General features: G+C 41.7%; 1 protein-coding gene across 1 annotated transcript; it reads left to right on the forward strand.

Annotated features, from left to right (window-relative positions):
- The first annotated feature begins 645 nt into the window (after positions 1-645).
- SLC30A1 (solute carrier family 30 member 1) lies at positions 646-8,400 on the forward strand. The gene is made up of 2 exons (XM_067729036.1): positions 646-1,898; positions 3,571-8,400. Exons 1-2 carry the CDS (start codon positions 1,286-1,288, stop codon positions 4,473-4,475), a joined length of 1,518 nt encoding a protein of 505 aa, XP_067585137.1. The 5' UTR covers positions 646-1,285; the 3' UTR covers positions 4,476-8,400.
- Positions 8,401-14,626: the final 6,226 nt, after the last annotated feature.

Raw genomic sequence — 14,626 nt, forward strand, 5'->3', positions numbered from 1 at the left:
ATAGGGGTGATCTGCTTTATTGAAACATTTACAAAGATTCCGTTCAGCCCCTCGCAGGACCGCCCTGAACTAACTCTTCAGCTAGGTGCTGAGCAGAGTCACAAGTTACGTGCTGCACTTGTTTACGAGTCTGTCGGCCTAATCTCGGTTCTCCGGACAGGAGCGCCCACCCGAGGGCCCCGAACACAAGGGCTCCCCCTCCCGGACCCTCCCAGGCTGCCGTCTGTCACAGAGCGGCCGCGCGGCCCGCCCCACGTGGACCCGGCTCGGAGGATCAAAGTCTGTTTGCTGCCCGGCGGGGGGCTGCGAGAACCCGCAGCCCCAGAGCAAAAGCCCCGCCACGCCTGGGGGACCCCTCCTGCCCCGCCCTGTCCCTCCCCCTCCTGCTGCACGCGGCCCGCGCCCCCTTCCCTCCCCCAAGACGTCCATCGCTGCACCCGGCCGCGGCCCCCAGCCCACGCCCGGCTCCTGAAGGGAAAGGCCCCGCCCCCATCTGTTGGCGCCGTGACACCGCCCCCTCCTGCCCCGCCGAGCCTCCATCCAATAGTGAGCGCTGATGGGCGGGGCGCGACAGCTGTCGTGAGGGGATCCTGGCCAATGGGGAAGCGTGCCGGGCCTGGTGGGCGGGACGGCGAGGCCTTGTCACGTTCGGGTCCGTGTGAAAACGGGGGTTCCGAGTGCAAAGCAAAGTTTTTTTGTAAACCGTCTGCAAAGGCGGGGGGGCGAAGAAGGCGCCCGATACCGTGCCGAGTGCAGCTGCTGTGGCCGCCGCCTCTTTAGCTCTTCAGGCGTTGGCTCCTCGGTCCGAGCGACTCCGGAGGGAGACCAGCGAGGGGAAGACCTGCGTGGAGAGCCCGCAGATGCTTGGAGCCTTTGCAGCACGGAGCTGCTGGTCGCCCGCCCCCGCCGCTCGCCTGCTCCTGCTCCGGCTCTCGGTCCGCGGGCTCCGGGAGCCCCAGCTCCGCGCCGCCGCCGCCCGCTCTAGGTGTGGGGGCTACTGGGGCTGAGCCGGGCCTCCGCGCCAGCTCCGAGGACGGACGCCTGAGGAGCAGCGCGCCGCCGGCCCGCCGGGGACGCCCGCAGGCGCGGGGGCTCGGCGGCTTGACCCCGGGCTCGCCCCTGTCCGGCCGCCGAGGCCCCACGGCAGACTCCCGAGCGGCCCGGCTCGGGCGGTGAGAGCCCCGCGCCGCCCTCCATCCGTCGCCGGGTCGCCGGCCCTCGGCGCCTCGCCGCCGCCGCCTCACGAGTGTCCGGGCCGCGCTCGGCGGGCTCCTGAGCCGCAGCCATGGGGTGCTGGGGTCGGAACCGGGGCCGGCTGCTGTGCATGCTGATGCTGACCTTCATGTTCATGGTCCTGGAGGTGGTGGTGAGCCGGGTGACTTCGTCGCTGGCGATGCTCTCCGACTCCTTCCACATGCTGTCGGATGTGTTGGCGCTGGTGGTGGCGCTGGTGGCCGAGCGCTTCGCCCAGCGGACCCACGCCACCCAGAAGAACACCTTCGGCTGGATCCGGGCCGAAGTGATGGGGGCTCTGGTGAACGCCATCTTCCTGACCGGCCTCTGCTTCGCCATCCTGCTGGAGGCCATCGAGCGCTTCCTCGAGCCGCACGAGATGCAGCAGCCGCTGGTGGTCCTCGGGGTCGGCGTGGCGGGGCTGGTGGTCAACGTGCTGGGGCTCTGCCTCTTCCACCATCATAGCGGCTTCGGCAACGACTCCGGCCACGGGCACTCGCACGGGGGGCACAGCCACGGCCTCCCCAAGGGGGGCCGCGGCAAGAGCACCCGCACCGGGGGTAGCGACAACAGGGCCCCAGGTGAGCAGGGTCCCGACCAGGAGGAGACCAACATCCTGGTGGCCAATAGCAGCAACTCCAACGGGCTGAAACTGGACCGGACAGGTGAGCAGAGAAAGTCGCCGCCGCAGGTGGTTGGCATTGGGGAGCCCGGACCCCGGGATGGCCCCGGGCAGGATGGCCAGCACGCCCCCTGGTGTCCGAGCCGACCGCGCCGCGCCGCCTACCTGGCCACTCCTTCCCGCTCCGGCACTCACACCCCGCCTCGCCCGGAGGACGCGGCCCCCCTTTCAGCCCGGTGTCAGGAGCCGGGGGAGCGCGTCTGGGAGTGTAGATGGGCACCGTGGTGGTGAGAGCGGGCAAAAGGTCAGGAGGTGACCGTCAGCCCGCTGCGGTCCGCAACCGCACTTAACAGTCTTTACAGGCTGTCGTTTCAAGAGGCTGCCTGATTTTGGCGTTAGCAGGATCAAAAAATGCTAATTTCTTGGGCCTATTGGGAAACGGAGAGAATCCCCACTTGGTCCTCAGTTGTTGGCTGTTAGGAACCTTGCTCTGCCCAAGTAGTTCTTATGCCCTTCAAACAAGTTTCTTAATATTGTATTCGGGGCTATCTAGTGATTGACTTTCCTGAGCTCAAAACCCTCGTTAAAGGTTTCTATCATGAGCAGCAATGTATGTTTCAGTTAATTTTCTAAAATCTAAACCTAATCCTGAAAATCCTAGACTTAGAACGTGTATGGGCATGTTTAACATTTCACTTTAGGATTTTTCATAATCGTACTAAGATAAAAGCGATGGTAATTTATTCATCTTATATTTTTAATGGATAGTTTTCATTCTAAACATTAAGCGCGCTTGAAGGAAATTGGGAAATGAATGTTGAAAGAAAGGAGACGGGAAAAGGAATCAACCTAATGCCCTACTACCCAAGCTCAGTGATGTTAACAGTTTGTTGTATTTCCTTCCACTTTTTTCCATTTACATCTATTTACCTAGTTGTATGATACCACATAGACAGTTTTCCTCTTTCCAGGATGCAGAATATCATGTTAATGAAATTCAAGTTGTACATTGAAAATGTTTAATAAACAATTGAATTTCCTCTCACTCCCACTCTGCCAGGTGTTATTCCAAAGAATATTAAGCTGCTCTGATGTGTATAATTCCTTTAAAGGATCCGTACGTTTGGTTTAGGAGCTAGTAGGGTAGATAGTGATCATTTAGTTCCAACTTTTCCTGAAGTCTCTGTGATTGCTGATAGGTTTATATTGTTGATTTGTCAGTTTCTAAACCTCTTCTATCAAGAGACTATCATTTATATAAATGATAAAAGTTTAAAAGTTAACACCTTAATGACTACGAAAAGTGACTAGACCTCTGCGTCAGGTCAGCCATTTGTATTAGATTTATCCATAGTTGCGTTTAATTTTGGGTGATAGCGTTCAATTTTGTTTTCTTTTTGGTGTATGCCAACAAGTATAGGAGAATGTTCACAGGACCCCACCTCCACAGAAAAGGTGAACTTTATTTGGAGGTGGGAAGGTAGGAGGGTGGTTAGGAGTATGGGGAAGCAATATCATCTTAATGACTTAATTTAGCCCTGGCCATTATGTCCTGGCTTGTTCCCAGTATGTCAATTTATATTAAATCACTCTGAGCACATTTCTTATTATGTTTTATGAAAAATTTTCACTTCTGTCACTTAAATGGAATTAGGCAAGAATGTTTATATAAACACTTTAGATGTGTTTGATACAGAATTTTTATTTCTTTGTAGATCCAGAAAAGTCCAGAAATGATGCAATGGAAGTACAAGTGAATGGGAATCTTATCAGAGAACCTGACCAGGTGGAATTGGAAGATGATGATGATAAAGCTGGACAGCTTAACATGCGTGGAGTTTTTCTGCATGTCTTTGGAGATGCTTTGGGTTCAGTGATTGTAGTAGTAAATGCCTTAGTCTTTTACTTTTCTTGGGAAGGTTGTCCTGAAGGGGAGATGTGTGTGAACCCATGTACCCCTGACCCCTGCAAAGCATTTGTAGAATTAATTAATAGTACTCATGCAACAGTTTATGAGGCTGGTCCTTGCTGGGTGCTATATTTAGATCCAACTCTTTGTATTGTAATGGTTTGTATACTTCTTTACACAACTTATCCATTACTTAAGGAGTCTGCTCTTATTCTTCTCCAAACTGTTCCTAAACAAATTGATATCAAAAATTTGATAAAAGAACTTCGAGATGTTGAAGGAGTTGAGGAAGTTCATGAATTACATGTTTGGCAACTTGCTGGAAGCAGAATCATTGCCACTGCTCACATAAAATGTGAAGACCCGACATCATACATGCAGGTGGCTAAGATCATTAAAGACGTTTTCCATAATCACGGAATTCATGCTACTACCATTCAGCCTGAATTTGCTAGTGTAGGCTCTAAGTCAAGTGTAGTCCCATGTGAACTTGCCTGCAGAACTCAGTGTGCTTTGAAGCAATGTTGTGGGACACGGCCACAAGCCCAATCTGGAAAGGATGCAGAAAAGGCCCCAGCAGTTAGCATTTCTTGTTTAGAACTTAGTGACAATCTAGAGAAGCAGCCCAGGAGGACTAAAGTTGAAAACATCCCTGCTGTTGTGATAGAGATTAAAAAAATGCCAAACAAACAACCTGAATCATCTTTGTGAGTCTTGGAAAAGATGTGATATTTGACTTTTGCTTTAAACTACAAGAGGAAAAAGACTCCATTGAAATTCTATGTTTGCCAAGTAGTGTAATAGAAGTCCTTGTCTGGTCACACAGTTTAATTCTATTTTTGTAAGAACATAATGGGACTGCTTAACAGAGTTCTATATTACAACTTTGTGATTATTAGTGCAGAGTACAGCTATGCTGTAACAGTTTTGGAAAGCCAGTTTTAACACTATGTTACATTTTTGTTTAAAGTAAGTATAAACCTTATATAACATAATGACGTTTGATTTCCAGTTTTTCCATGGTAAAAAATTAATTAGGGGGATAAATAAAATTGTTACTGGAATTTCTCTGCTTTTCTTTTCCCCCAGTGTTATATTTTGTTTATTAGAATTATAAATGCTGGAACTTTAAAAATTCATCAACAGGTTTGTTTCTTTTGACATTTTATGTAATATTTACTTGCCCTTTGAGATCATTGCATAGCATAATGGCAACATTTTAAGAATGACTCATGAAAATTATTAGGAAAAGTTCCTTTTTTTCTTCACATGGGGGTATTTATGATACTGAAGATCAGTTACTATTCTGTATCTTATATTGCTGAGTATTATTCTAACAAATAGTGAAATAATTAACAAATTGAACTGTAGTGTACATATAATAGGGCATATGGGGAGTAAGAGCAGGGAAGAAAGTTTACCAAATTAAATATTTAGATTCTTGTATGTTAATATTCAGACTACATTTCTAAATTATTCTGAGAATTTTAACTTTTTTTTAAAAAAAAAAAAAACATGGTCTAAAACATGGACATGTTCACCAGCATTACTTTCTTTGAAAGATTGGCATTGGGAACATTGAGTTGAAAGTTTACTCATAAAATATATACAGTAAATATTTTTAAGGACATTAAATTTAATCTAATAACTACATGTTAAATGAAAGCTTATTAATCTCATCTTTTAAATTGTGGGTTTTAAAAATAACTTCAGAGTTAGTCCTTTCACAGTGACCAATCATGAATGGATTCAACAGAGCTGTCTGAGCCCAACCAGCAATGCCTGTGCTCTGCCAAGAGCCATTGACTTGGGAGAAAAAAGGAATCTGAAGGTTAATGCAGTTTGGATATTAAATTCTCAAAAAGCAAACTTAGTTACGGCACAATTAATAATTGAGATTCTATAAGTCATTCTGTCTTGACATTGCTCAGATCTTCCAATAGTAGCTTATCTTGCAAGATGCCATAATATCTACACAGGAAATTGTTCTTAGCTATTTCATTGTTGGTATGGATTCCAAATCCATACACAAATATTATTTAACGGTATTTAAGTTATATTTTTCTTGATAGGGAGGGGTTATGCTTTGTGAAGAAACTAGATTTTTGTCCTCAAAAGGATGGATATTAATATCAGTTATCATGTATAGCTCTATTTTTCTAGAAACGAGGTATCCTGACTACTTTAGTAACTTTTATAGCTGACTACTTTTGGGATGGCTACCTTTTGGGATTTGAAATAATTCATTATCTAATGGGTCTTAAGATGAAAATGGTGGCATTTGACAGTTAACTTTTTAAAGGGATGATCTGTTGTGGTAGATGGTGTGTTTTTTCCCTAGTGTAAGCCTATTGCTGGCAATGGGCCTATTTAAGAACACCCGATTTTTCCAGTGAGAATGAGGTAATTTTAGGAACACAGTTTGTAAGTTCACATTTGCTATAATGGGCCAAAACCATAACCTGCCAATTTGCAATACATCTTTATCATTTAATACTTTCCTCTGATATTGTGTATTTCAATTCCTAAACTGGTAGTTACTTTGAATTTTGCAAACATTTTTTTTAAACATGAAATTGGGGAATCTCATGGGTGAACAAGAGAAAGCTTCGAATTGTATCAAGTACATTCCTGATTTAACACTTTACAAAACCATTTTTTGAAGATCTCAAAACAGTTTATGTTATAGAAACATGTCAGTAATGATACAAAAGGATAACTGGTGAAATATATTACATTCAATGAGGTTTTCTTTACAGTGCTCTGTTGGGTCTATTTCTTAAAGGTTGTGTAATGCATAAGACATCGACCGAAAGAGGATTTTTTTAAATGGTGTATAAGCATGGGACAAGGGCTTTTTTTTTCTCATAAGTGCTTTGAAAGTAACAGCCTTTAGATTTCAGTTATTTCACTTTTGATAATTTTAAGTAGCTCATATGTAACAAAGTGGTACCATAGGATTCTCTTTTTTCAAAGGACTTTTGTCATAATAGCAAAATCAGTGGGCACTGACTCACCTTTTGAGTTTTAGCAGAGAATTATTTATTTCTTTACAATGCACTTTCTAACCCATTTTTAGCTATATTAGCATTATCTTTTTTAAAAATGCTTTTATATTTAAATATTGTGGGATTTAAGTGTCTTTTCCAAAATAGCTTATTCCTTCCTGCAAGAAAATGAGGGAAATACCATGAATCATTAGGCGACTTAAACCCAATATTTAAATGCTGTTTTATAACACTGCATCAGTTTTAGGAGGTGCATCTCGCCTGCTGGCTCTTTTATATTTGAGCAAGATCAGTGTATTTAGAATATGTGTTTAGAAATGTGTCTGTTGTCTCAATTTAGTAAGAAGGAGGTGCTACATGTGCCTGAATTAAAATCAACCCAGACATTATTTCCAAGCCAAATGCCGCCTTAGTGATGAGAGAGATTTAATTCTCCATTGTCACATTTTAGTTTATATGATTTTTTAATAAGGTTTCTTTTTGAAGAGCATCTGCACTATAAAAGTATGGACTAGAACCTAAAAGAATAGTCAAAAACTCACAAACACTTTGCTGTATGTATTTTAACATTTTAGAAAACAATCTATTTGAATAACTAAGGTGTGTAATTTGAACGGGAAAGATTTCCATCAAGAGCACCTTGGAAAATCACAACAGGTAGAAGACTATGTTAATATGTTTGTATCTTGGTAACATCCTCAGTTAATTTTGAATTTTTGAAAGTTTTGAGGGAAAAGTCCTATGGAATCTAATGTGAAGTATTTAGTAGGCTAACTGGTATTGAGTTGAAGCTTTTTACTGTTTTTAAGCAGATACCATTTGATGAAATGTCATTTACCTGCTGTCCTAAGATGTTCATACATACGCAAATAAGGAGAAGAATCCTACCATATAGAAATATTTATTTTAATAGAGTTTCATTTAAGTCATAAAACAGTGTTAAAACTCTTGGGAAGGTGGAGGGTTTCTCGTTTTTTAAATTGAAACTGTCATACAGTGTTTGACCATCTGAAATGGGAATTGTAACAGCACTATTTTGATGTAGCTCTACCAATATTATGTGACAATGCTATTTAGTTTTACTAACAAGCTCTGGAATACTTAGCAGTCATTTTCACTGGCACAAGAGCTTTTTGTATGTCATTCAATTTAAACTTTTAAACCAAAAACTTTATGGTTTAGTGTCTTTGGCAAAAAGATGCTGAAGGGAATGTAACATACAATTAATATGTGGTTATATATAAAAAGACACAAAAAATTGCCATGTTATGGTTCTGCCTTGAAACAGCACAATGAAGTGTATCAGTGTATTCTGTGATTCTTTATGAAACTTACATGTTGTGTTGTTCTGTGTCTGCCATAGGGTGTCCTTTGGGCCAGATGTGGCACAGTTAAATGCAATTATCATCTCATGAAATGCAGATGCAGATAAAATGTCTTTAGTGCTGCAACATTTTACCTAACTTTTGTATGTTTTCTGACTGTGCGTTGTTTCCAAAGCTGTTCCTACCTCACCATGAGGCTTTATGGATTGTTATGTATTATAAATGTTCTTTATGAGACAGACTACTGTGTTTCTTCTCATTTATTAAAAGTTAAGTAGAAAAATAAACTAATTTTAATATCTAGTTCATTGTTCTGTGCATATGGCCTCCCCTTCTGTGCTAAGCTGGGTTATGTAGAAGAGAGTAGGACTTCAGTCACTGAAAGGGAAATTTCAGCTTAACATGTGTTCCTAGAGTGCAGGGTGACCAGGTTACAGGACAGTGGTGTGGAAGAAAACAAATGTGGGTAAAAATTGCCATTGAAATTGAAAGGGTAACAATACAAAGGCTCATTAACAAATATTAAATGGATAGGAAATGTTTTTATTATAAGCATTAAACTTACAAATTATGTAGTTACAGGTTAACCTGCTCCTTTTGGTACTTGTTATTTTTTTCCTTTAATTTGTAAGCATAGTTACTAACAAGGATTATTGAATATTTTACAATTATATAATCATCTGAAACTATTGACACAAGAGCACATTAATACATGAGTTTGGTTGTATGAGTTCAGGACTGTCATAAATGCAGTCTCATATAAAGAATTTCTTAAATTGTACTTCAGTTGGGAGATAAACAGTTGAGAAATCAATGGACAATAAATGGCAGTAGATAATTAATAGAATTGATAAAGACAATAGACATTCCAAAAAAGGGATAAAAATCTTTGGACAGTATTTGGGTAGGTTAAAACAGAGGGGTAGGGGTTGAGCGGTAAGGGGGTGCAGAGTATAGAGGGTTGAGAGTCCAGAGGTAGGAGATTGTGAAAAACAAGGTTAAAAGTGCCATGTCAACAGATTTGAATTTGGTTTCATAAGAAGAGAGGAAACATTCAATTTTTGAGTGGATAAATGAGAAAGTGGAAAGGGTATTGTACAGGATAGATTTGTAACGGGAAGTAGACAAAGAGACCGGAAGACATCAGTTTACTAGGTATTCAATGCTAAGAGCCTGAACTAGTTCCCAAATACACACGCCCACATCTACATATACAGTACAGCAGTCTCTCCTTATCCTTGATTTCACTTTCTGAGGTTTCAGGTACCCAAAGCCAACCGTGGTCCAAAAATCTTAAATGGGAAATTCAGAAACAAGCAATTCAGAAGTTTTGGGGGGGTGGTGGTGGGATGAATTAGGAGATTGGGATTGACATATATACACTAATATGTATAAAAAAGATAACTAATAAGAACCTGCTGTATAAAAAATAAAATTCAGGGCTTCCCTGGTGGCGCAGTGGTTGAGAGTCCGCCTTCCGATGCAGGGGACACGGGTTCGTGCCCCGGTCCGGGAAGATCCCACATGCCGCGGAGCGGCTGGGCCCGTGAGCCATGGCCGCTGAGCCTGCGCGTCCGGAGCCTGTGCTCCGCAACGGGAGAGGCCACAACAGTGAGAGGTCCGCGTACCGCAAAAAAAAACCCCAAAAAACAAACAAAAAAACACCTCATGTTTTAAATTGCTGCCTTGCTGCCATTCTGAGTAGCATGATGAAATCTCTCACTGTCCTGCTCCATCCTGCCCAGGGATGAGAATCATCCCTTTGTCCAGTGTATCCTAACCATTAGTCACTTAGTAGCCATCTCATCAGATATGTCAGATTGACTGTCAAGGTGTCACAGTGCTTGTATACAAGTGTCCCTTAGTTTACTTAATGGCCCCAAAGCGCAAGAGTAGTGATGCTGGCAATCAGGATATGCCAAAGAAAAACTGTAAAGCGCTTCCTTTAAGCGAAAAGGTGAAAGCTCCTAGTGAGGAAAGAAAAAAATCATATGCTGAGGTTGTTAAGATCTACGGTAAGAACAAATCTATCTGAAATGGTGGAGAGAGAAAAATGAGTGCCAGTTTTGCTGTTGCACCTTGAACTGCAAAAGTTACAGCCACAGTGCATGAGAAATGCTTAGTTAAAATGGAAAGGCATTAAATTTGTACAGTAAGATATTCTGGGGACTTCCATGGTGGCGCAGTGGTTAAGAATCTGCCTGTCAATACAGGGAAGACGGTTCGATCCCTGGTGCGGGAAGATCCCATATGCCGCGGAGCAACTAAGCCCGTGCACAACTACCGAGCCTGCGCCCTAGAGACCGCGAGCCACAACTACTGAGCCCGTGTGCCACAACTAGTGAAACCCCCGCGCCTAGAGCCCGTGCTCTGCGACAAGAGAAGGCACCACAATGAGAAGCCCGTGCACCGCAACGAAGAGTAGCCCCCGCTCTCCGCTACTAGAGAAAGCCCATGCGCAGCAACGAAGACCCAACACAGCCAAAAATAAATTAATTAATTAATTAAAATAAGGAATGCCTTTCTTTCTAAAAAAAAAAAAAAGATATTCTGAGAAAGGGAGAGACACCACATTCACATAACTTTTAATACAGTATTATAATTGTTCTGTTTTATTGTTAATTTCTTACTGTGCCTAATTTATAAACTTTATCATAAGTATGTATGCACATGTGTAGGAAAAAGCATAGTATATATATAAGGTTCAGTACTATCTGTGATTTCAGGCAGCCACTGGGGGTCTCGAAATATAACACTACTGTACTATATTTCAATTGATTCCACATTCTTTTTTCATACTTTAACATTTCTAAAATCAGACTGCATCGAAACAATCAGTGGTATCTTACCACTGCTTTTGGCCAACTTTTTTTCTTATTGGGATGTATCTTATCATTAATGGTTCAGAAAAGAATTATCAGACAATATGGTCTTTCCAGAAGTACTGCCAACATTTCCTAAAACCTTATTTTATGTACTATGCATTGCACATCTGGATGAGAGCTGTTGCTTTTGAATTAGGTGAAAATACTCTAAGAAAGTCAGTGACAATATTGTTTTTAAAGAAATTCCATAGACATTTCCCAGCCTTCAGAATTGAACATTTTTGCCCCCTCCCCACTATAGCCTATGTAGGCTTTTTTCTCTTAAGTAACGTGACACTATCTTCTTTCTTTTTTAAAAAAATTTTTGGCTGCGCTGCGCAGCATGTGGGACCCTAGTTCCTCCCACCAGGGATCAAAACCGCGCCCCCTGAATTTGAAGCACAGACTCTTGACCTCTGGACCTCCAGGGAAGCCCCAGAGTTATATTCTATCTTTATTTCCTCAGGATCTAGCACACGGTCTAGCACACTGTAGGCATTCAAAGGTGTTTGAATGAACATTGAAGAATGGCAGGAGTAGAAGAAGATAGAATGATAACACCATTAATAGCTAAAATATACTGAGCACTTATTATATACCAGCCACATACGTTTTCATTTAATCCTTACCAACCATTAGCCACATTCCATTATTCCCATTTTACAGACAAATGGATATTAAGTACCTTACCCAAAGGCATCTAGCTAGTAAGTGATGGAGTCAGAACTGGAATTCAGCAAGAGACCCAGGACGCAGCAAGTAGCTTGCTTTCCCATCACTTTGAACCATCAACACCCTATTTCATAACTAAATTCAGAATGAAGAGTTCTTTGAAATTTTCATCCAACAAGTAGCAATAGATAGGCAAAAGAAATGAGAATAAATGTAGAAGTATTTGATATTTATAAAAAACATCAAAGTAGTCATCAGATGAAAAATCAGAACTTTCTTATGTTATGGCTGTGTCATTCAAATTACATGGGGGAGAGGAATAACAATATTTTTTAGAATTTAGGGTCTCCCTTTTTTTTTTAACAGCCATCAGAACAAAGCCTGCTGTCTTTTTTTTTAAATGGATTTGTTTATTATATTTATTTTATTTTTGGCTGCATTGGGTCTTCGTTGCTCTGCACGGGCTTTCTCTAGCTGTGGCGAGTGGGGACTACTCTTGGTTGCTGCACGTGGGCTTCTCACTGCGGTGGCTTCTCTTGTTGTGGAGCATGGTCTCTAGGAGCGCGGGCTTCAGTAGTTGTGGCTTGCAGGCTCAGTAGTTGTGGCGCACAGGTTTAGTTGCTCCGCGGCATGAGGGATCTTCCCGGACCAGAGCTCAAACCTGTGTCCCCTGTGTTGGCAGGCGGATTCTCAACTGCTGTGCCACCAGGGAACTTCCTCTCCCTTGGTTTTAATCTAGCTTTGCAGACAGTGCCAATCATTGCACACTAGTTAGCTAAGCTACCACGTGTATTGTTTGAGGTAGTACCTTCTTCACCTGGAGCACAAAAACCTATGGGTTACATATACTTTTATGCTGAAAACAGTGGGTATTTTGGGAACTGGAGAGCAGAGGTGATTGAGCTAAATGTGGATGAGGAGACACAGGAAGAGGATCATCTGCTTTTCAACAGTGGTGCTATTAGCATTTGGGTGAGACAATTTATCACAGTACAGAATTGTCCCATGCATTGAGTTTAGCAACCCTGGCTTCCTTCCACACAAATGTCTGTAGACCCTCCCCTTCGCTTGGCTCAATATCAACACACCCCAACTGTCTCAAATGTCTCCTAGGGAGGCTGTATGGCCCAGGGCAACCATGAAAGACTAACCCAGTGGGTACTCCTCCAGTCTTTCCCAAGTGATCCAAATGCTACATCTAGTCTCCTCCTTTTACCCAGATGGTAACATAGATCCTTTGTGTTTTGTTTGAACTTCAGTTCCATCCTTAAGTCCAGGAACCATGCTTCCATACCTACAGGGTCAAATAGAAAGTCTGAAGATTTGATTTCTGAGGCTCGTAACCATTGATAGGACCAGATAGACAGGAACTCCTCTAACAGGTTAAGAAGATTGTTCTGCTTAAGAAAGCAGTGCAGATGTGTCCAACTAAATTGGTCATGGAAACCCTTCATTATCTCTTGAAATATAAAGTAAAAATGGATTTCTGGCAATATTCTGGGGTTCAAAAGCAGTACCCTTTATTGAAGTACAAATTTGAATATTCAAATAGAAATTTAGAAGGATTGACCCTAATTTTTCTTTCTTTCTTTCTTTTTTCAAAAAAATATTTATTTATTTATTTGGTTGAGCCCAGTCTTAGTTGCGGCAGGCTGGCTCCTTAGTTGTGGCATGTGAACTCTTAGTTGCATCATGCATGTGGTATCTAGTTCCCTATTCAGGGATCGAACCCAGACCCCCTGCATTGGGAACATGGAATCTTATCCACCACACCACCAGGGAAGTCCCCCTAATTTTTCTTTCTAATGGTGAAAATGTCAAGGACAATTCTAGACAAAATTTATCAGGACTTCTTTTTTTGGAAGCATAGATTTACAGTATTGTGTTAGTTTGAAGTATACAACATAGTAATTCAGTATTTTTGCAGATTCTATTCCATTATAGGTTATTACAAGATAATGGATATAATTCCCTGTGTTATACAGCATAACCTTGTTGCTTATCTATTTTATATATAGTAGTTTGTATCTGTTAATCCCATGACCCTAATTTGTCCTCCCCTCTTCCCTCTTCCTTTTGGTTACCACAAATTTATTTTCTATATCTGTGAGTTGATTTCTGTTTTGTATATACTTTCATTTGTATTATTTTTTAGATTCCACATATAAATGATATCATATAGTGTTTGTCTTTCTCTGTCTCATTTCACTAAACATAATATTCTCTAGGTCCATCCACTTTGCTGCAAAAGGAAGAATTCATTTTTTTATGTCTGAGTAATATTCCATTTTATGTATAGAATATGTGATATATATCTATATCACATATTCTTAATCCAGTCATCTGCTGATGGGCACTTGGGCTGCTTCCATGTCTTGCCTATTGTAAATAGTGCTGCAATGAACATTGGGGTGCGTGTATAACTGTTTCGAATTAGTGGGTTTGTCTTTTCTGTATATATACCCAGGAGTGGAATTGCTGGATCATATGGTAGTTCTATTTTCAGTTTTTTGGAGACCTCCATACTGTTTTCTATAGTGAGTGCACGAATTTATATTCCCACCAACAGTTTCTGAGGGTTCCCTTTTCTCCACATCCTTTCCAACATTTTTTATTTGTAACTTCTTTCACTGTATATTTCTCCATTGTATATTCCTGTATATTTGATGATAGCCATTCTGAGAGGTGTGAGGTGATACCTCATTATGGTTTTGATTTGCATTTCTCTAATATTAGTAATTAACAATGTTGAGCACCTTTTCACATGCCTGTTAGACTTCTGTATGTCTTTGGAGAAATGTCTATTTAGGTCTTCTGCCCATTTTCTGATGGGATTTTTTTTTTTTTTTTGATATTAAGTTGTATGAGCTGTTTGTATATTTTAAACATTAACCCCTTGTCATTTGCATAATTTACAAATATTTTCTCCCATTCTGTAAGCTGTCTTTTTGTTTTGTTTATGGTTTCCCTTGCTGCGTGAAAGTTTTAAGTTT

Source organism: Pseudorca crassidens, chromosome 2 (assembly GCF_039906515.1).
Source record: "Pseudorca crassidens isolate mPseCra1 chromosome 2, mPseCra1.hap1, whole genome shotgun sequence".
Lineage (NCBI taxonomy): Eukaryota > Metazoa > Chordata > Mammalia > Artiodactyla > Delphinidae > Pseudorca > Pseudorca crassidens.

Coding starts and splice junctions, on each gene's coding strand:
- SLC30A1 (XM_067729036.1), top strand. CDS start 1,286: ATGGGGTGCTGGGGTCGGAACCGGGGCCGGCTGCTGTGCATGCTGATG. Junction 1,899..3,570: donor GCTGAAACTGGACCGGACAG/GTGAGCAGAGAA, acceptor ATTTCTTTGTAG/ATCCAGAAAAGTCCAGAAAT.